Source organism: Mirounga leonina, unplaced genomic scaffold (assembly GCF_011800145.1).
Source record: "Mirounga leonina isolate KUSES-001 unplaced genomic scaffold, KU_Mleo_1.0 Mir_174, whole genome shotgun sequence".
NCBI lineage: Eukaryota > Metazoa > Chordata > Mammalia > Carnivora > Phocidae > Mirounga > Mirounga leonina.
The window spans coordinates 15,479,409-15,502,718 of NW_023270451.1; the positions used below are offsets into that span (position 1 = coordinate 15,479,409).

General features: G+C 47.3%; 1 protein-coding gene across 4 annotated transcripts in view; it reads right to left on the reverse strand.

The window, feature by feature from the left end:
- Positions 1–23,310, reverse strand: part of TMEM243 (transmembrane protein 243) — a 96,168-nt gene that overhangs the window by 4,957 nt on the left and 67,901 nt on the right. For 2 of the 4 annotated variants that reach the window (XM_035020485.1, XM_035020486.1), the window contains exons 3-4: positions 15,047–15,104; positions 5,124–5,267 (exon numbers count right to left, since the gene is read on the reverse strand). In XM_035020485.1, the coding sequence (XP_034876376.1) occupies positions 5,124–5,267; positions 15,047–15,104 (202 nt within the window). Of the gene's footprint in view, positions 1–5,123; positions 5,268–15,046; positions 15,868–15,954; positions 16,193–23,310 lie in introns of those variants that run through there. The other 2 variants (XM_035020487.1, XM_035020488.1) reach the window with 2 other exon arrangements.

The following is a 23,310-nucleotide window of genomic DNA, read 5'->3' on the forward strand; positions in this document are numbered from 1 at the left end:
TTTGCGTATCTTCTAAAAAATAAAAATAAAAAATTCTGGGATGAAATGATATCAGGACTATTTTACAGGTGGCAAAACAGGCTCTGGGAAAGACAATTTGCCCAAGGTCTCACTCAGCGATGGGGACAGGATTCAATGCCGAGAGAGCAGATCCCACTTAACTTCTCACTGGAAGAGCAGCTTGGAATGTTACTTCTGGTCTAGACAAAGACATCAAGTGGCAGGTGGCCCCTCAAAAAGCCCATTAGCAAAGAACTACAGTAGAGTGTCTTTCAGGAATGAAGAGTTCCTCAAATGACTTTTTCATGTTGTCAAAATTACATAAGCCTAACTGGCTTTAATCTTTCATAATAGATCTAAACTTTAATGAAGACTCCTTGCTTGCCTTCTAGACAGTTCACTGAATAGAATCCCAAGTCCTCTTCATGAATATCAGTCATTCTATCACAATGCAGCCCCTCTGGGACTCCCAAGATGGGACGAACCATTTAGCATATGGTCAAGTGTTTCTCACAGGGTTTTCCTTCTCCAAGCCAAGGACTTGGTTTCAGGCCTTCTGCTATCCAAGTAACCATGAATCCAGGCCAAAGAAACAGCAGAGTTGACTTAGTAAGACCTCCCACTTTCAGGCGCTTCTAAAAGCTTGTTACGTATGGAAAGTGTGGTCTGCAGCCCAGCAGCGTCAGCCTCACTTGAGAGCCTGTGAGAAATGCAGAATCCTGGGCCTTGACTCAGGACCTACTGAATCAATCTGCATTTTAACAAGATCTTAAGGCGATTTGCACATTAAAATTTGAGAAGCACTGCTCTATCAACAAGTCCAAACTAAACCATTTTAAATATTGAGAAGTTCAAATAATGGAGAAGAGACCCTTCCCTGGGCCCAGAGATTACCTCCTGGGCTTTAGCATCTCTCCCAGCTCCCAGTCTCCAAAGATAGAGCAATAAAAGCAATTAGTTAAATAGCATTTCAAAGGGCAGTTTTCAAACTAATATGCATCAAATTCATAATAAAGTACATGAAGAGTATTAATTTCTCATAGAAACGGTCTCCTCCCCATTTTTATTATTCCTATTTCTGCCTACCAAAACTTCTCCCCTCCCAGACCTTTAGACCTTATACTGTGTTTTATTTTCACTCCCCAAGAAAGATCGAAGGATCAAAATCATCCTTGATCCTTACTTGCAGAGAGGATAGGATAGGGAATTAGGACACCCTAGCACATGAACACAGAAAATACATAGCATAGTTCTGAGAGGGATTCTGCATATATTACCTTGTGAGTCATTTATTCATTTAAACATCTCCATGACAGCTCAATAAAATGAAGAAAATTACTATATTTCAGATGCAAATACAATGAATAAAACAGTCCCTACCCTCCAGAAGGTGGCACTGTTCATAGCTCAAGAGGGCACTAAGGAGAAAGGAAGTGAGGTACCTTCGTCAGGTAGAGAATGTAAGACAAAGTCAAACTTGAAAGAGGACTAGCAGATGAACAAAAAGGAAAAAGAAGGGGGTCCAGAGGGACTTTAACCAAGACCCCAGAGAGAACAAAAGCATGGCAAATGTAGATAGCCCATAGCTGAGCCAGCTTCATTAGACCTGAGCAAAGGGGCTGGCATCAGCCTTGAGCCCAAAGCAGTTAGGTCTTCATCTTCCTTGCAAATGGAGAAAGAGAAAATGATGGACATATGTGCCAGTGGCTTATACCTGGGATGGTAGAAGTTAACCCTGTGAATCAAGTAAGAAAATACGATCTCCATTTACTAATGGGTAACTAGCTTCAATGAGACTGATCTTTCAAGGCCATACAACCATTTAATGGCCAAGTCTATCCAATCTCTTTGCAAAATTCAAGCCAAAGGTCTAAGAATCCTTAGACTAATAATATGTATGGACCCTAAAATTAGAATTAAGAAACCAAGGTTCTCATCTCCTTTCTGCCACTGGCTAACCATGTGATTAACATAATTTAAAAAAAAAAAAAGATCCCTTAACCCATTTGGGTCTACCATACCAGGGGATTGGGCTACGTGGTATCTGGACCCTTCCTGCTTTAATAATTTATGGTTCTGGATTGTCAGCTTCAAACTGCACTTGGGCCAGAGTAGAGGGCCTACTCCCCAGCAATCAGCAGAGAAGCCCCCCAATTTTGCCTTGTCAGTCATTAGCCAGCATCTTGGTACAAGACAGAGAACCCCAAACTCATGTCAAATGCTCAGGCATTTCATGATGGCTCTGGGAGGAAACTGGCAGTAACATCTCAAATAAAAACGCATTTGCCCTCGGCAACCTGGAAACATCCTGGTTCTAGACTGTTCAGAATGCTAACAAGTATTCCATTTCCAGAGCAATTTATTTTTTGCCTACTTCCAAAATGGATGTCAAGGGCTTGTGCTACTACAGTAAAACCCCAACCCGTTCAAGCAATAACAAAAAGAGCAAGGCGAAATTTCCAAAGTGGTTTGGGGAGTGGAGTGAGAGGACAGACACAAAAAAATTGGACTAAAGACAAACTTTTCCGATTTAAGCTCAAATGCTAGTACTAAGACTGCTGGGGAAGTGGGAAGTGCAATAGGGTTTAAAACTGCTGGCTAAATTAAGCACACTGGATCATCAGAAGAGGCAAACTTCTCCTGGATCTAAGGGTTTTGTTGCATGGGTCTTTGCAAATATAGGGACACAGAAAACACAGCTACTTCACACATAATTGTCTCTTATACTGACCAGTAAGAAAGAATGAAGGCATAATGTTCTCACAAGAGTGAGCTGCGGGATGGGAGGCTGGGGTGGCCAGCATGCCACACTCCCAATTTGAATGCTCATCCTTCAGAGCTCAACCCGAACATCAAGTCCACTGTAAATCCTTTCTGGCACCCACATCCTCAGGCACCTTCCCCTCAGGGTGAGATGCTCTTGTCTCAGGACTCCGAGGTCACACTGCCCAGACTTGAGGCTTACTGCCCTGAAACAGACGTACTCCCCGTCTCCTCCATTAGGAGCGGCAGTTAGTTTATGGCAAGGCAGGCAGCCTCCTCGTCTTCCTTCCCTGCGGCCTGGCACATGGTTGACTCAGAATCGTTAAGCACAAGTGGCCAACGGCATTTCTCTTCAAGGGCCTCTCACCAACAGAGGCTCCTCTCTCATCATGCATCCGGGGCCTGGCTCCTCAGAAATCCCAGCTCCCAGGCAGAACAGCCTGGTGGCCTCGCCGTTCCGCGACGGACACATCACAGCCCAGAAGCTACAGCCTGGTCCTGCAGCCTTACTAAAAGGTCACGTTTCTGCCAGCCACGAAGGCCTGACACCCTTCTGGTGCCTCCCAGGCTAGGTGCCATTAATTCCACGAAAATACCTGATAAACCAGGGTCCAGGTTTCCCTACTGAGTACAAGCCCAGTTACTCACTTTCAGCTACAGCAGGACCAAGCACTGGTTTCAGAGACAGGACAGCAACTCCTGCTGAGGAATTCATCCTCCAGCAGAGCTGCTCAGCACTCCCAGGGAGAAGCAAAAGAAAACAGAGAATGCTCTGTGCAGGACAGAAAACCCCTGGATGGACAAGGCCACAGAAACGATCCCCTCCACCCTCTGGAGAGAGACAGAGGGTGCAAGGGTTGGGGTAAGATGGAGAATTCCATTTTTGGCGTCGCCTCTAATTTTGTGACTCCGTAAAATCCTTCGCCTCCCACACGGTCACAGGTAGCCCAGCAGACCCACACCCTCCCGCTACATGTTCCCCAGGTCCGTCCTCACACCCACTCGCAAGTCCTGTGAGCTGTCCCACCCCCTGAAACCTGTTCCATGTGAGCCAACGGCTTTGGGGACTGCAGAGTTCTCCCACACCCTGCATTCCTCTCGCTGCCTCAGTCTCTGAATGCTGTCCCCGAGAGAGCCGTGTCACCCATGTACTCACGCCAGGTTCACGGCCAGGAGCAGGTGTAGGGCATTCCCTGCTCCCTGGGCCAGATGGAGTTAGCAGCTTCAGTAAGATCCTCCGCTACAGTCTGGGTGTTTGCGTCCCGCTAATTCCTCAGCTTCATATCCTACCACCCACAGTGACACTATTAAGAGGTGGGGTCTTTGGGACATAATTAGGCCACAAGGGCAGAGCCCCCAGGAATGGGACTGGTGCCCTTGTGAGAGGCTCCAGATCTCCCTCATGCCTTCCGGCACGTGAGGGCACAGACACCAGCTACAGTCTGGCAGAGGACCTGCATCCAGCCTCGCTGGCATCCTGACCTCAGACTTCCAGCCTCCAGAACGGAGAGAGAAAGGTCTGTTTATAAAATCACCTAGTCCTTGGTCTGCGGTATTCTGTAGTGGCAGCCCAAGTGGACTAAGGCATCCTCTTTAAAGCCTATGTCCCTGCCAATGTCCGCTCCACTTCTTCCCCTCCTCTTCTCAGTTCCTCGATCATTTCTGCACCTGCTTTTGCCAAATCGGTAGCCCTCCAACGTTCTGCTCTACTGACCCTCCATCTGGTCTTCACCCACATCCACAGACTAGATCCTTCCCCAGCTGTTACACCGAAGCTCTAACTTGAGGGCCTCCCTCCCAATCTGGGACCACGGAGTCAGCACAGCACACTCAGCTGTGCACGGAAGCCTCCCCAGTGGGTCTGTTCATCTGCTCCTGATGCTTTGAAAACCCGGTCCTGAGTCCCTCCCAGACCCTCAACTACTTCTATGCTCCAGCACTAAGCCTCGCTGTGAAGCCTCCCCACTGTCCTAACCCCACCGGCCAGTTTCCGCGTCCGTTTCCCCCTCTACCCTGTAAGGTCTGGGAGCCCGAGGGCCGCGTCTTCCTTGTCCACTGTCAGACTGTGGGCCACTCACTACACACGGCTGCATGGCTGCAGGCCAGCCCCATGCTTCGCCCTCCGAGCTGAGCACCCTGGCACCAGCCTGCAGCACCCCACTGGCAGGAACGCCTTTCTAATTTGGACAAAGCCAAGCCATGTGGCTGAGGAAGCTGCCACTGCCCACAGCAGAGAGAACCTTCTTTTGTTTGTACAAGCAGAGAGAACCCCTACCGAATTGGGGGGTAGCACTAGTCATGCTGACCACAGCACCCAGCGTGTATTAGATGCCCAAGTATTGGCTCAAAGACAAACTAACCGAGCTGATTGCAAATTCCTGTTGTCAGCCGAGCCTTCACTGTACTTCCATGGCCTTTCATTTTGAGATGACCGTCCCTGTGTTTCCCCAGAAAGTGGTTTGCAGGTCCATCTCGACTCAGCTTCCTCATCCCACTCTTGCAGCCTGGATATCAGGAGACATCCTTTAGAAAAGATGCCAAGAAAAAGAGGAAAACTCCTCCTCCTCCTGTTTCCATTCTTTCCAACCTGAAGAGGACCAGAGGTGCCCTGCTTCTCTGCCAATCCTGCACCCATTCCCTGGCTCCATTAACTATCTCCATCTTCATCTGTATGTTGAAGCTCTCCCTCATGGAGTCATCTCTAGCCCACAAGGCTCAATTCCCTCCAGCATCAGAAGAAGATCCACCCATACAGCCTCCCATTTTTTTTTTTTAAAGATTTTTTTATTTATTTGACACAGAGAGAGAGAGAGAGAGAGCACACAAGCAGGGGGAGTGGCAAGCAGAGGGAGAGGGAGAAGCAGGCTCCCCACTGAGCAGGGAGCCCCATGTGGGACTCAATCCCAGGACCCTGGGATCATGACCTGAGCCGAAGGCAGACGCTTAACTGACTGAGCCACCCAGGTGCCCCATACAGACTCCCATTTTGATGTTAGGCATTCATTCTCCACTCATCTTACATGCCAATGTTAGAAGTTAGGAAGAAAATAAAACCGGGTAACTGAAGAGTGACCAGGGTGGAGATGGAGGGCTATCTGTAAATACAGGTCAAGGAATCCTTTATGTGGATGTGACCTAAGGAATGGAAAAGGAATGAGACATGCAAGGATCAGGGAGAAGGGTATTGCCAAAGAGCCACTGCATCAAGTGCAAAGGCCCTGAATTCAGCGGGAGTAAGCTAGGGAAATGGGTTAAGGAAAAAACAAAGCAGGGGGGAAGGGTGGAACGCCCAGGTGGCTCAGTTGGTGAACTGTCTGCCTTCGGCTCAGGTCATGATCCCAGAGTCCTGGGATTGAGCCCCACGTCAGGCTCCCTGCTCTGCAGGGAGTCTGCTTCTCCCTCTGCCTCCCACTCCCCCCTGTTTGTGCTCTCTGACAAATAAAATCTTAAAAAGAAAAATAAAGAAAGAAAGAAAAGGCCAGGATGGCTGAAGCTCAGTAAGGAAGAGAAAGGGAAGAAAAAGGATTGTTTGATGCCTTTCTATCTTCCCTGCAGTAGGTACACGCTCCATGAAAAAAGATACAAACTCGGGCGCCTGGGTGGCTCAGTTGGTTAAGCGACTGCCTTCGGCTCAGGTCATGATCCTGGAGTCCCGGGATCGAGTCCCGCGTCGGGCTCCCTGCTCGGCGGGGAGCCTGCTTCTCCCTCTGACCCTCCCCCCTCTCATGTGCTCTCTGTCTCTCTCATTCTCTCTGTCTCAAATAAATAAATAAAATCTTTAAAAAAAAAAAAAAAAAAAAGATACAAACTCAGCACACAGCACACCTCCTTGGATATAGTATGGTCAGTAAGTGAATACAAGAATACATGCGTGCACACTCAACAACTATCACCTCCAGAAGAAAATCGAATCATACTCCCCAGCACAGCATTCAAGGCTCTTCACCCAGCCCATTCCCAGCAAGCTCTCGAGTCCAGTCACAGTCGTACCCAGAGTTCCTTCACCATTTCCTGTACTTTCCTGCTCCCACCTCTTTGACACAAGCTGGACCTCCTGCCGGGGATTCCCTGTCACCTCCTCCTGTCAAAAATCTTACTCCTGCTTCAAGGTCTAAGACTCAAAAGCCCTCTGATCTGGTGCCCTGAATAGAATTTTCTCTTTCTTGGGGCTCCCAGAACTTTGCTCATCCTTTCATTAGAGGCCTCAATCCCCTTTTAAATCCAGAACTTATCCTCCATAACCCATGAGAGCTTCAGGTCACTGAAGACAGTGATTATCTTCTCTGGTGAGGCAAAGAGAAGACCGTCCACTCAGCACGTAGGAAATGTCCAAAGGGCACCACTTCCTACCATTGTTAACCCAACTGAGTGAGTCAGACCCTTGAGCCACATCCTACAATTTTCTGTCAGAAGTTTTTGTATTTCTCAACCTAACCCAATACCATAAATAAATGGCCAATTCTCAGAAATGATTTTCCTTTTATTTCTTCCAAATCTCAGGGGAAAACCTGCCAAGAAAGCTCTGGAAATGGCGCAATCAGATGTCTCAAGAGGCAGCCCTATAAGTATGAACCTACCAAGAGGATGTAAAATGCAGGAGGTTGGGGCCCAGCTGAAGCAGGATCTCACGCCTTGTGAGTGGGTTAACGTGGCTCCCCCAGGGCCTCCCCTCACACTGTCATCCAGGGCAAAGCCAGGGACAGCATGCACAGGGTAGAAAGCCAGGGGACAGCTTACCTCACTGGCATCCCAAAGAAACACCAGACCTAGAAGGGTGCCAGGAGCAGAGGCGGCGTGAGAAGGTAGTCACACTTTACAACCCTCACCTGCAGAGCTCCCTCTCAAGTGCGCCATGACCACCACAACCACGTGTCTCTCTGAACATCAAACCCCCCCAGCACATCTTGATCTGGAGAAAGTACACACACAGACATCTTCAAAGGTTTCCCTTATTTCACACACTCACATTTTGAGGCAGCTTTCATTTGTGAATATTTTTGTATCTCCATCCTACCCGATTCTCTTTCTCATAGATCCATGAACTTGAAATATGCAAATTTCATTAAAGCACCACTTATGCAAATCAGATCACAGTGAAAATAGAAAACAAACCTACTCCACAAGTTTAAGGGGCAAAATGACCCCTAGAATCCCACAGGAAGGGACCGTGACCTCCAGCACAGGAGACACAGTGCAAGATTATGAGGTTAGGAGCCTGACGGATGGGACAGATTTATTCTCCTGCCAAATGCCGGCCTGTGGTCTTAGAGGAGTCATTCAACTTTTAAGGCTAAATTGCCATATTTGTACAATGGTCGAACGTGTGGGGCTGCTGTAAGGATTTGGAGGTAGTATCTGTGAAGTCCCTAGAACAGTAACATTTACCAGAGAGTCAGTAAACAGCTGCTAATATGGCGTAAGTATTATTTCTACGTCTAATGGGACATCTTACCGATGAGGCTGGGTCCTCAGAGATGAGTGGGAGTACAGAGGGCCCATACCTTGGCCCCAATTCCAAATGCATTCCATCATTCCCACAGGGACACTCAAGTCTGTCAACCCACTAGATCCTAAAGCAGCTCAAAATATATAATTATACAAGGCCCATAGACTGACCCTCAGGAAAAAAATGATTCATTTCAGCAGACCTAGCCTACCACCTCAGACCTGCAAAATCCATCTATGGAGAGGACCACTCAGCAGGCCAGAGAGCTTCTGAGGGGCCAAACTCAGTTTAAGTTTTTGGTACAATACTGTTAGGTTTATTACCTGCCCCTCTGCTGAGGCGCAGCAAGGAGAGGATCATGGGAGGCCGTTAGCTGCAGGAGGCCTGAAGCATCCTGTCCTGTGCCCAGCGTTCCAGCTTGGGAATACGAGCCCCCTCTGCTATGGTCACCCAACATGGCCCAAGAACGTAGGTTACCCTTCTGGTGATGCTCAGTTCTCACATCTTAATAAACGTAACACCAAGAATGGGCCTTGTGCCCAGTACAGGAAAGGGTGGAGAAATGAGGCAACTGGCTTCTACCCTCAAGGAGCTGACACTCAGGGTCAGGAAGGCAAGATCTAGACAAATCCCTCACCACACAAGGAGTAAGTGCCAGGGGGCACCTCTGAGGGCAGCATGGATGCAGGCTGGGTTTTAAGGAATGTTCTAAGGCGGGGATTTAGACTGAACGGGATTCAGGTATTTGGAGAAGAGAGGGCAATGGATCTGGGGAACAGTATTCCTCATTCACTTAAACCTTTACAAGGCTCTCCCTCCATAATAACTTCAGGGGCTGCACACAGACACATTCCTTCACCACCCTGCAAAAATTATTAACCCTGTCCTTTTATTCTTTTTCCTGAAGTTAATTAGAGACCAGGGGTGAGATGCCAGTTGAAATGTCAGTCTTGCAGAACCCGTTAATATGTAAAGAACCAGGACCCCCTGGCTGGCACCAGGGTGCGGAGGATAGCACATAAAAACCTCGAGAAGTTTCAAGGTTCACCCAGGTCCTGCTCTAACTGCCACATACTTTGTTAATCTAGATCAGCCGTTCCAAGCTTCCACAGGACAACTCAGCTAGGCCAATGCTCTCCCCTGCCTTCTTGTGGGGCTGCCCTTCTGATAACACAACCTTGTCTGCTTCAAACTCAGGGACTCCGAGACTGGCTTACTGCGCATCACCAGTCTGATTTCAGGGTTCAGCAAGAACGCTACAGAGAGGTAAACAGCACTTGCCAGGAGCAAGAGGCAGCTAAAGGAAAGAGGTCCGTGGAGAGGTGCCAGCCTGCACTGGCCTTCCACACAGCATGGGTAAGACCAAGGGAATCAACCCTCTCTAGGCACCAGCATCCTCTGAGGGGCTTTCAAAAATTACAAATGCTGAGCCCAACCCGCAGAGATCCCCAGTCCTCGGGTCTGGGGGTGGGAGAGAGCAAACTTATTACAGTAAGAAAGAAAAAAGGCATGGCATGGATCATCCTTGACTATCTCCAGCACAAGAAATCCCAACTCAAGTGGTTTGTCAGTGGATGAGGGGCAAGGGGACAGCTGATCTGGTACCTTGGGCTACTAGCTCCCCTTTGAGGGACACAGGAGTTGGGCTCAGAGGATTACCCAGAAGCTGTATCAAGAGGACAGAAGCTAGAAGCCTGCACCCCTCAGAGTAAAGACTTGGGCATTTTAGGCAGGGGGAGGGGCGGCAGGCAGACACAACAATCTTAAGCGCAGCTTTGTTATTAATTAAGCAGCAACCCTTAAACCACCCCCCCACCCCAGAAGCACAAAGTAGCAGTCTCATTTTACACTATAATCTGCAGAAGCTAAATGCCCCAAGTTGGAATTGCTTTCATTGGAGTACAGGCCATAAAAAGACCTTCCCCCCCCCCCCCAACCTTGTTTGTTTCTTTTGTTTACAGGAAGAAGAGGGAAGGACGCAGGAAAAATACTTTTGTACATGGATCTTTTGCCTCTGGAACCAAAGATCTGAATCTCCGGACCCAGTAACATATCCCCTACACAGATCCCACCGCCCCCCATATTAGCAGAGTTCAGTGTATGTACTGTCACCAAAGTCACTCACTTTCTTCTATCACGCCCAGGTATGAATGGAGGGTCAACCACGGTCACCACCCGCCTTTCAAAATGAATCACTCATTTTTGGAACCAGTGACAGATCAACAGAACAGGCTGGTCCAGAAAGCAGTTTACATTACCTCCCACCAAGGGTAGCTTTCCTGCTTTCTCGCTTGTGCTAGCTACAGGGTGTGGGTTTGCTTTCTCCCCGCAGAGAACCATCTTCCCCCTCCCATCTTAGATTCATCCATCTGGATTGGAGGAAACGGATTTCAGATGATTGGGCAGGCAGGCAGCAAACCAAGACAGACTCACAAGCCCTGAGGTTAACTTAGGGCCCCCTCCAATACTTAGAAAGATGGCCCCAACTATGTGTGGTCCTAAGGCAAACTTTTAAAGGCAGCTACGGACAAGAGAGGGGGAATTTCTCCAGTTTTAGTGCACACTAGGGGAGGGAAGGGAGGAGCAAAGGAAGAGGCTTCCTAAAGTAACATTTCCGAAAGAGTGTTCTGTAGAAATTGGGCTCACGGGGCGCCTGGGTGGCTCAGTTGGTTAAGCGACTGCCTTCGGCTCAAGTCATGATCCTGGAGTCCCTGGATCGAGTCCCGCATCGGGCTGCCTGCTCGGCAGGGAGTCTGCTTCTCCCTCTCCCACTCCCCCTGCTTGTGTTCCCTCTCTCTCGCTGTGTCTTTCTCTGTCAAATAAATAAATAAAATCTTTAAAAAAAAAAAAAAAAAGAAATTGGGCTCATGAATGCTCCCGTGGGGGAGGGAAGAACTCCCTAACTCATCACGCCCGTTCTAAAAGGCTTTGTTACCAACAGTCCACAGGTACTACTTCCCCACCCTCTCCAGAGTCCCAGTGAAAATCAGCATGCTAAAGGTTCTGACGAGTCCCCCAGAGGAGGAAACTATTTTGTGCAAAGGACTACGGAAACACCGTAACTAAGAACTCACCTGCTTCAGAATCGTGCTGTCCGCTACGGCGGTATTAGCTGTTGGTGGTTACTGAGCACCTGGAATGTGCTCGGCCAAACCCGACACGGGCTCCAAGTGAAAAATACACGCTGGTTGTCCAAGGCTTAGTCCAGAAATGTAAAAGTATTTCGGCTTTTTATATGGATTATACTTTCAAATGTATTTTGGATAGGAAATTAAACAAAAATGTATTGAAATTAATTTTGCCTGTTTATACTTTAGTGTGGTTACAAGGACATTTAAAATCACCTCTGTGGCTCACATTGTATTTCTACTGGATCGTGCTCCTTTTAGAAAACACTAAGCTAGAGCACAGGCTTGGCAACCCCAGGTATATTCACCTTGGCAATTGCGCCACATTTGTTTTTTCCCTTTAAAGAACGTACGTAAGTCCACCCCAGACTTCGGGAATGGATAAAAACAGCTGAAAACAACATTCTGACCAGTATGCGTAAGCTAGCCCACCTCGCAATATGTAATTCCAAAGGAATGACGGATAGGTTCCCTTTTTTGTCTATCATCCCTGAGATAGTTATGGAAGGACAGCACGGTTTCACTCTGCCTTTCCCTCCACAGCTCTATCTGAGAGGGTATTCCTAAATATCATGCTGAAGTCTGATTATGGTTAGAGTTTGGGAAATGAAAGAAGTATGTGCATCCCGTACAGATGAAGACAAAAGTTACTGCAGAGACTTGCCCACAAGAAAGGCTGTTCAAGGCCCACTGGATGATGTATCTTCTGTCCTCTAGTAGATTCTGCTATCTTTCACTCACTCCATGACTTTGGATGAACCCATTTCCTGGGAATGGGTAACTGGTGCTTTTCCAAGTATGCACAGAGATTGCATCATTTACTATCTATTACCCTCATCAACTCCTGAAAGGGAGTTGTTAAAACATGACGAGGGAAAAACTAGTAGTGTGAATGGACAAGTAGCCTGCTTTGTGGATCAGCTTCCTTAGTTATAAAATCGAAGTCAACGCCCACCTTACAAAGGAACTGGATGACCAAACAGGGGAAAGCCTAAATGCCCCCCGTGCTGAGTGGCACGGAGGAAAAACGATTTCCCTGGAGACTCTGCTCTGCTCGCTTTCAGTCATCTGTGCCTTAGAGGTAGACACTGGACCTAAAGCTCTAGATTTAAAATTGAGAGGCTAACAAAAATAAAGATAAAAACAAAACCGAGAGGGTATATACGATCAGTTGTTATATGGCAAACAAGATTCCTGAAAGTTCAGAGCATCTAACAGACTATGACAGGAAGTGGGCTTTCCCCTTTCTGGATTTTCTCCTCAGAAACGGTAGCTCATTAATACTAAGTTTCACGGTTAAGTGGCTTGTGTGTCCAGTTTCCTGGCATCTGAAGGAGAGCAGGCTGGGAATACGTGCACAGAGGGGCCAGTGAAGGGTTTCTCCGGGTTCCCAGGGATCGGCCCTGCTCGGGCAGTGACTGCTCTCCACAGGGTTGGCTGCACTGCAACTTTTCCTGCCCAGTTCCCGTGCCTGGCCCACCTTCAGAGCCGCCAATAAAATCACCTGCTGTCATTAAAGACCTAGGTCTCTCCTTCTTCAGATCGGACATCTCCATTTGTAAAACACAAATGTTTTCTCCCCTTCTCAAACCAGTGGTCTCTTTCCTTTCTCAGTTCTGGATAATTTCTCTACGTCCAATCGTTCTGTCAGCCTGACGGAGGGAACTGAAGGGAGCACTTTTCATATCTGAAATTGTACCTTAGTCTCTGAGTAGCTGAATCTGCTGTTATAATGCCCAAAGTGGCCTAGGTAATGCCAGGCCTATATACTCTCGGACTAAAGTATGCAACAAAGAGAGAAACATTTCCAACAGTCAAGTTCTTGGATGGGTTTCAAACTGATCACAGGTCACAGGAAACTTACAGTCATTGAATGTTTAGGCCCAAGCAAGTCAGAAAATGTCAGTATTTCTCAGTATCTCTGTAAATCAAGTCCATTACCAAGTCATCTACCTCAGTGTTAAGGGGTTGTGGGGTTTAAAGGAGATCACAAGTCTACATGACCCAGAACCCCAATCTGTGCAACAAGGCATGTGAGGGAGACACTGAACCTCTTAGCTCTTGGGACAAATGGACAGTCAGGTGCCCCGGGTCCAACACCTTCAGGCAGCAAGCTCCCTCCACTCTCCAGGCCCCAAATCCTCTTCTTGTTAAACCCCAATTTAAGGGCATTCATACGTGCAAGCCCAAGGCTACCAGAAACTCTGAATGGAAAAGCCATCCATGATCTGCCCCAAGCTTCCCAAACAAAAGTGACCAGTTTCTCCTGTGTACCCCAACACGCCCCCTCTATGCCCCGTCATAACACAGATCCAATGCATCACATTTCTTTCTCTTTTTCGCCCACCGAACTGTGTTCCTTGGACCCCCAGGGCCTATCACATAATACTTAATAATTGTAGTAGAAATAGGAACGTCTAATCAACTAGAACCATGCTCCTCAAACCATGTGCAATTGAGCCGGGATTATGCAAAGCCACAAAATAAACAAGGTGCATCTTCCCAGGGACCAAGCTTAAAACATTTTCCTAAGACTCTAAGAAAGAAGAATACCGGGGCGCCTGGGTGGCTCAGTCGTTAAGCGTCTGCCTTCGGCTCAGGTCATGATTCCAGGGTCCTGGGATCGAGCCCCGCATCGGGCTCCCTGCTCAGCGGGAAGCCTGCTTCTCCCTCTCCCACTCCCCCTGCTTGTGTTCCCTCTCTCGCTGTCTGTCAAAAAATAAATAAAATCTTAAAAAAAAAGAAAAGAAAGAATATCCACACAGAGTTTTAAAAACCCGGTAGTAGTCCTGCAGAAGGCTGGCAGCTTCCAAACTCAGGGCTACACCCCATCCTGCCAGTTTATGTTTCCCATCCTTTCCGTCAGAGGTCCCCCCCAACGCTGAAAAACCCAAGAAGTTCTGGCCTCCACGTGTGCCCTACTTTTTGAGAGGCTTGAAAGGACTGTCACCTCTCTCCACCTCCTGCTTGTGCACTCCTGCGCTCTCTAAAATAAATAAATCTTAAAAAAAAAAAAAAAAAAAAAACTTTGTCAAGCAAGTCTCAAAGGTCACCAACACCACTTTCTAGGTGAAAACAACCACAGGCTTATTTTGCCAAAATGACTCAAAGTTAAAGCGGAAGCCAGGAAAAGAGCTCTCTTCAATTACTGGCCCAGAACATCACATGATAAAGCCTGTAAGGTGGCATTATATTTTTTAAAAGGCTAAAGTAAGGGACTACAGCTTGTTTAGGTCCAGAGACCCTTTGATCGGAGCACCATCAGAGCAAGCCTCCTCTCAAGCCTCTTTGCTATGCTTGGTTGCCTCAGCCGTAAACCCTTAATGGTTCTAGATAAATACTCACCAGAAGCACCTCTCCGGGGTTCTTCCTTGCGGAAGCTTGAGTTGCACACCTGAGGCCTCTTGAAGGTTAGCACTCCAGCTCCACCTCCCCTCCCGAGAGGGGCTTCCGTACTCCCCTGAAGGGCCCCCAACAGCCCAGAACTTTCTAAACTTTTCTCCACCCCCGCCTGCGGGGCTGCGGGCCCAACGCGGTCCCAAAGAAAGAGCCGAGTGGCAGGACAAACATCTTAAGAGGAAAGCACGATTGAAGAACCAGCGCTCTCCTCCTTCAAGTGCGTTCCCGGGCCGCAGCCAGGACTCTGGGCAGGAGGACACACACACAGACACACACACGTCCCCAGCCCGGAATCCAGGTCCGCACTCACCTTGGCCGACGTTTCTCCGAACAGAGGTCTGTTGTCCAGGCCACTGGTGCCATAGGTCCTGGTGGAAAAGTCCTCCATGTTAGGGTTTTTTCACTCTCGCAGGCCACTCAAAGCTGAACCAGCGTTACCTCCCGAAGGGTCAGGTCCACGACTGCCCACGCCGCGTATTCACCGAGAGCTCATGGCCGAAAGCGCATGGGGGTCGGGGCAGCCCCCGCGGCGGCGGCGGCGGCGGGTGGGCGCTCAGGCCCGGGGGACGCGGCCGCTCCGCCCGAGGCCCGCTGCCCTCCTCATAGCGAGCAGCTGCTGCAGGAAGTGAAAGAAGCACAGCGCGTGGCCGACTCTCCTCGGGACGCCCAGCCCGCGCGGCTCCCACTTCCCCAAATCTCAGCGCTCAGCCCCGCCGGGCGCTGCGCCTCGCACGGCAAATCCGCGACCGCGCGCTCCCGGGGTCCCCACGATTCCCACCCCTCACCACCGCGTTTCTTTACACGATAGTCTCCCAAGCTTTCTCAGTCTCCTGTTGAGCACCAACGCCTCCACGCTCGGGGGGGGGGGGGGTCCAGGGAAGACTTCATGGCAAGCCCCTCACCAAGCCCTCGGCACCTCTCCACCCCTCCAATTCTCGAGCGGCGGGAAAAGTGAAGTTGCCCCAGCCGAGCACTCCGCGGGCCTCTCCCCCAGCGCTGCAGCTGCAGGTTGCAGCCGCGGCCGCGCCAGGCACCTCGGATCCCCTTTCATTTGCCGCATCTACCCCCGTCGCGCTTTCCGCAACTCCCCTCGCTCTCTCCTGCAGGAGCCGCGGCTGGAGCCCGGGCCGGGTCAGAGCAAGAGGAAGAGAAAATCCCGCCTCGGTCGCGCACAGATTGGCCACCCTCCCGGGACCGCCCCGCGCCCGCAGGCCAAACCTCGGCGTCCCCTGCCGCCCTCGCGCTGGGGAGTCCTGGCCGCGCGAGGCTCCGCTGCTCCCGGGCTCACACACCCGCCGGGATCCGGTGCCAAGACTCTGCGGCGCGGGCGAGACGCGCGGAGAAGGAAGCAAGCTTCCGGGCTGGCGGAGAGCGGGCTCGAGGGCCGAGCGCTGGGCTGCGGATCGCCTCTTCTCGGCTCCCCCGGCCGGGAGCCGCGGCCTCCGTCGCAAACTGACTTGGCCCGCCCAGGCGACGTCACCGCCGGGGCAGCCAATCCCGCGGGCCGAGGCGCCGCATTGGCTGCGGAGCTTTATTTCTGGAGGTGCCAGTTTATTCCCGCCGCTGGGCCAGGCTCCCAGGCTGCACGTTTCTCGGCCTTTTAGTAATTAGCGTCCGCGCGAGCCACGTGGGGGAAGAACCGCTCTGAAGATAGCTTTGCCTTTGGCTGGAAACATCTTTAAAACAACCAGCCTGCTTTAACCACGCCAGTCTTGGCACGACTAGGACACAACGGGGGTCACTGACAAATTTGGTTTACGGTTGTTTGTATGTTTGTCTTGTTTTGTTCTGTGATAGGGATCCTGTGGCGCTTAAAGAAACAGTCGGGATGTGACACTGGCAAGGTACTTCTTTGACTTGCACACTCACGCTGTTAGTGATTGTGCTGGCTAAGCATGTTTGCAGCCACAGAGAACGCTTCGTGTGTCAACCTCTTTTCCGGGTGTTAAGAGCATAGAGAACTGGAGGTGGACAGGCCTTAAAGGCACCATAGTGTCACCGCATTTGGAGTCATTAAGTATTAGGGAACAAACGCAACCACGCTAGGTTCGCGGGACACTGCAGCTCCGAGGTTAGAGAGCCCGCGTCGGAATGCTGTAGCCATGTAACATTTAGAGCCCAAGCAAAGATTCCAGGTGGTGTTTTGGCGGTTTAGGTCAAGGGATTAGGACAGGGGATGGATGAAGAACCACAAATCCATCGATTTGAAATTTGCAACACTGAGTAGAGTGAGGTATGGTGTACATCTGATCTACCGGTTATATATTTCATAAATGATTTTTTGTGCAGGATTTTTTGTTTTAACAGGACTGCTACACAGTCCTGCACACAGTTCTGATAGAAGGTTGATGGGCTTCACAAATAACTTCAGTCACATTCAGCCACATTCATTCAACAGATACATTTGAGAGCTGCTCTGTACCAGCCAACCACCAGAGAGGGTAGTCGGGTGATCAGGAAAGAGACAGGTGATATGAGGAATTCTTAGTCTCAGGAAACAAACTGAGGGTTGTTGGAGTGGTGGGGGATGGGAGGGATGGGGTGGCTGGGTGATGGACTTTGGGGAGGGTATGTGCTATGGTGAGCACTGTGAATTGTGTAAGACTGATTACTCACAGACCCGTACCTCTGAAACAAATAACACTGTTAAAAAAAGAAGAAGAAGATAGTAGGAAGGGAAAAATGAAGGGGGGAAATCGGAGGGGGAGATGAACCATGAGAAACTATGGACTCTGAGAAACTGAGGGTTCTAGAGGGGAGTGGGGTGGGGGGATGGGTTAGCCTGGTGATGGGTATTAAAGAGGGCACGTACTGAATGGGGCACTGGGTGTTATACGCAAACAATCATGGAACACTACATCAAAAACTAATGATGTACTGTATGGTGCATAACATAATAAAATTAAATTTAAATAAATTAAATTAAATTAATTTTAAATTAAAGCCAATTAATTTAATTAATTTTAATTAAATTAAAAAAAATTTTAAAAAGGAGAGGCAAGATCCATTGGCTAAGAGCACAAGCTTTGAAGTAGATCATATCTGCCCTCAACCAGTTTTTATTAAAAAAAAAATGTTTAGAGAAGATACCAGACATCTGGCAAACAAATATCCAAATGGTGTTTGTCATAATGGTGAGGAAGGGGTGCTATAGGGAATACACAGGAGGGCACCCACCAGCTTCAGTTGACAGCAATGCTTCCTCAAGGAGGCTTCTAAATCAAGACACTCTTCATTTCTCCTTCCCTCCAATTAGAATGGAAGAGACCCCTGTCCATCTCTCCTGTTTTACTTCCCATGCCTCCCACCATCAGGGGGGGTCTCACTATTATGATTATATTTTTTCTACGACAAGCATTTAAGCATGCTCATCTTCAACCATGTTAAAACAAACAAGCAGAGAACTTGCATTAAGCCCATGTCTACCTCTGGCTACCATGCTCTCTTCATACTCTGTGCAACTGTGGTCACCTTCTCTCTCCCCACCCTTCTTTGAAAGCAGAACCTACCTCCCAATGTAAAGGGCAAAAATGCCAGATGTTCACTTGCTGAGAATTCCTTGTAGCTGGGGGTGGGGTATGTGATTGTTAAGGGCAATGAGTCACTAGATCAAGTTGGCTGGGGGTTTTCAGGAGGGTTTCCTCCCTAATAAAAAGAGAGGCAGAAGAGGAGATCTATCCCTTAGATGTTGTCATGTGAGGACGTCATATTTGAAGTTGCTTCTACCATCTTATGACCATGAAGGGTGGCCAAGAGTATCCCAGAGAAGCCAACTAGAGTCTAAATCTGTGAACCACCCACCTCTGGGCTTCTTGTTATATGGTATGTGTGTGTGTGTGCGTGTGTGCGTGTGTGTGTGTGTATGGAACAGGAGGGTCTCTATTGTGTAAGTCACTTTTATTTGGGTATTCCCATGCTTACAGCTGAACACACACTGATACGTTTTTAAAGCCAAAATTTCAGTAAAAAGCTCCATATAGATTGTATCCACTTCCTTACCTCCCACATTTGCCTCAGTCACTGGAATCTGCCTTAGCCACACGGCTCCCCCGTGTTTTTCCGTGAATATTCCCATGAGGACTTGGGGCTGATTCCGCAGGTTTTCAGGCCTTCCCCGACATGGCCACTCAGCAGCACTTAGCATTTAAAAATCCTGGAAGTAGGCTGTATGATAGCTCTTCTGTTCTTTCTCTACCCATCTCTTAAATATTATACCCCAGGGCTCTGTTCTTATCCTTTCTCTCTTCTCACTACATGCTTTGCAAGAGCCAGCTCATCTACAGCTGTGGCTTCACTTTCTATCTCTACGCTAATGCCTCCCAAACTTACATGGATAGACTACCGCAATGTGGCGGGAGACATAACTTACGAAGCCATTTTTGAAGTGAAGTAACTCATTCATTTCGTTTATGATTTGTGTTTCTCCTCTTCTGTTGTCTCTCCAGTAAAGTTGTCAGAGCAGTAGCTTGACATTAAAACACTTGGAGTTTTGGAGTACCCTGATGCCTGGGGCCACACCCCAGGCCAGTTACACCCAAATCTCTAAGACAAGGTAGCAATAGTTCTCAAAGCTCCCCCAGATATTTTCTGGTGTACAGCCAGAGAACCACTGGTTTATGGACAGAGCATCGGGCTAGGTAACTGGATCTGGAGTTCCACTGCATATCCTCACTGTCCCATCTGACAAGTCAGTAGCCTAGACTTTGGAGTCCGCACACCTTGGTTTGAATCCTGACTTACACCGTCACTAGATACATGAATTTGAACAAGTTACTTAACCCCTCTGAGCCTCAGTTTTTACTTTTGTAAATAAGATGAAATGAGCAAAACAATACTTGCCCTATAGGGTTTTGTGGGAATTAGATAACATATTTTGAACACTGGACACACAGGCAACACTCTGTAAATATCATGCATCTACTAAAATGAACATAATGAAGACTTGCAAAATGAAAAAAATGCCCATGATTTAATGTTAAAGGGAAAAAATTAAATATAAAGTAGAATCTTTATAGTATACTTGTTTAACATATCTACGCATGTGAACCAAGACTGGGAGGAAACATGAAAACGTAAAAATATGAAAAATACGAAAATCTGGCTGGCTCCGTTGGTGGACCATATGACTCTTGATCTCAGGGTCTTAAGTTCGAGCCCCACATTGGGGGTAGAGATTACTTAAAAAAATGAATAAAATCTTAAAAAAAGAAAAATATGAAAGCAGAGTTGTTATTTTTAAACCTTTCTCTGTTTTCTGACATGGTTTTTCAGTTCCATGCCTTTGCCAGAAGACAGGAAAACTGGCAATAATGTTTTTGTACTTCCTTATTGCTTTTCTTTCTCTTTTTTTCCTCTTCGTATATGTTCACTGGCATCACATGATCCTTTGATAGCCAAGGGCAACAGGTTTCAGAAACCAAAACTAAAGGTCAGGAGAGGGTGAGGAGAGAAGCAGTGTTCACAGTCCAAGGGTAAGAACAGATTTGAAGGAAAAATTCCTTTATTCCAACACCTGTTCAGTGCAGTGGCTTGCAAAAGGAATAAAGCGGTATACACACAACCTTTGCTGGGGAATAGAATAATATTAATAGCTTCACTTAGGTAGGATCACAGAGCAGAATTTCGAAGAAGTGTGCTTCTCTTCGATCCCAGAGCTCAAAAATGAGAGGAGTGCATGCCTGGTAATTTGTGCCTGTCTTATCGAAACTTATCGGACCTATGTCTCTCTCTTTTTATTTAAGATTTTGTTTATTTATTTGAGAGAGAAAGAGCACAGGCAAGAGAGAAGCAGAAGGAGAGAGACAAGCAGGCTCTGCCCTGAGTGTGGAGCCCGCCACGGGGCAGGATCCCACAACCCCGAGATCATGACCTGAGCGGAAATCAGGAGTCGGAGGCTTAACCGACTGAGCCACCCAGGCGCCTCTAACCGGGAGATGTCTCTCAAATGGGGGGGGGGGGGGAGAAGCACACAGCTTCAGAATTCTGCTCTGAGTGCCGCCCTCACAGCCTCACTCGGTGGACACGAGAGGTAAGTGGGAAGAAAGAAGTCAGCTAGCAGAAAGGCGTTAGCACCAATGAAAAGCAATCCGAAGCAAGAGTAAGGGAGCACGTGTCTTCCTCCATCCTGGGGCTAGGTGGCAGGAACTGCTGGGGGCCTTTGCAGGTGCACATAGTTTGAATAGTCTTGTGATAGGAAGATTGATTCACAGATATAATGAATTTAGGCATTGCAACAGATTGTACATATCATTCTGCATGTGCCCGCAAGGGAGATAGGCTCTGTGGACTTGCTGACAAAATTTTTTGAATCAAAGTATGCAAGATTTCTACACGTGCTGTGCAAACCAGGCAGGTGTGGTGAAAGAACCAGCTTAGTCATTGGGATTCTGGTCTGGTGAGCTTAGGAAAGTCAGCTTGGGCACCAGTTTCCATACCTGTAAATGGAAAGGTTGCATTCTACCCTGCCAGATCTAAAATGCTAAAAAACCCTGAGACTAATTAGAGGACCTATTTTTAAATCTAAGTTTTGCAATACTTTGAGATTTCCTGAAAAGTTTTAAAGAGTTCCAGTGTATATTCTTCACCCAGTTTTCCCCAATGTTAACATTTTGCACAACTATGGTATATTTATTTATCAAATCTGAGAAAATTAGCGTTGGTATAATACTGTTACCTACAGACACTTTATTTGAAGCTCTCTACTTTAAATAAGGCTGATGTGACTTTGAGCAAATCTCAGAGGCTTAGTTTTACATGTGCTAAAAAAACATAAGGAAAATAAATTCCTCCTCAGGGTTGTTGTATGAGAATTAAATGAGATATGGTGGGGGAAATTGATTTTTATACTCTGAAGTGTTATTTGCTCGAATGAGCCACACCTGATAAAAAGTAACTTTTAGGGGTTTTAATAATGCACTGATACCAAAGTGGATAAAATCTGAAGCAACTGTCTATTGCCCACAGCTGAAACACTGTTCTCAATGTGAAAATGCAAAATTTGCACAGAGAAATTGAATTAAACATATATGCCAATTTAGGCCAATCCTCTCAAATAGGAACAAATAGAATTTTGAGCAGGTAAGCCCTTCACTGTAACTACAGCACCTTCTAGGTTTCAAACTGTGTGTGTGTGCATTGTTTTTAATTTTATGAATTAGAAATTTGAAAATAAAGATGCAAGGACTAAGTATTTTTCAGGTTTTGAACTATAATGTATCTCTTAAGAAAACTTAGGAAAAACTGATGGGAATGACAGTTAATTTTTGTAATCATTTCATATGAGACCTAGAATATTCCTGATAATGATTTTGAATAAATTGTTTAACATTCAGGCATTTAGCTTCAGGAGAGGTGTGTGCCAGGCGGAGGCTTTGTTACTAACTGTGTCACATTCAGTTATTTATTTAACCTTAAGAGTTTCCATTTCCTCAGTGTGAAATGAGAACAATAGAATAAGTAACTTTTTAAGGGTCTTCAGCATGAAAATCGTGTGACTCTTTGACCTTAAGAGCGGAGGCCAAAAATTAAAGAAAGAGAAAAATATAAATGTACCATAGTTCATAGTGCAGTCATATTAGCTTTTTATATAGTGACTTTGGATACTTTGGGCCTTTTTTTGGAGGGCTAAGATCTTTTTCACAAAGGTATTCTCCCTGTGATCCTTAGTACTGTATTTTTAGTACTGTATGCATAGCCCCGCACACTCCAGTCCAAACCTGCTAGCCTTGCTCTAGGCGCCTGTCTGTACTACTTACGGTGTTGTCTAAATAAACGTAACAGTGGGGTAATCACACTTCTTTTCTTAGAATAATGTCACTTTCATTTTTTTAAGGATGCCTAGACAGGAATACAACGATCTTACTGCTTAGAAATTCAGGTTCAGGGGCACCTGGGTGGCTCAGTCAGTTAAGCGTCCAACTCTTGGTTTTGGCTCAGGTCGTGATCTCAGGGTCATGGGATGGAGAGCCCCGGGTTGGGTTGGGGCTCCACACTCAGCGGGGAGTTGGCTTGAGGCTTCTCGCCCTCTGCCCCTCCCCCACCCTGCTCAAGCACACTCACTCTCGCTCTCAAATAAATAAAAATAAATCTTTTTAAAAAAGAAATTCAGGTTCAGAGAGAACAACAAACAGCTGAAGAAGTAAATGACATTATTTAAAATATCTATGATGTCTCTTGCTAACTATGGGAAATTTACCAAATTTTTTCACTGTAAAAAAATAGAGAAAAGTTAAAAAAAGAAAACAAGAATTAAAAAGTTCACATCTTGTCATTCTCACTTCTGACTTTTTCAATAAAATACATAGAATGTTATAGAATAGGTTTATTTTCCAGGGAAGAACTTGGGGGGGTGCTTTTTTTTTTAAGAAAGATATTAAGATCAGGAAGAAAAAATTAAATAACAACCAAGATAAAGAAATTCTTTTGCAACCTGTCCACCCAAAAGCGCACTTATTTTTCCTTCTTAGAGAGTCATTTATATTCTCCCCAGTGAAAATATTACCACCACCTCCTGTTTGGCAGACTTCCTTGACAATCCGTACGGTGAGATCAGACATCTGTTACTGTGCCTCTATT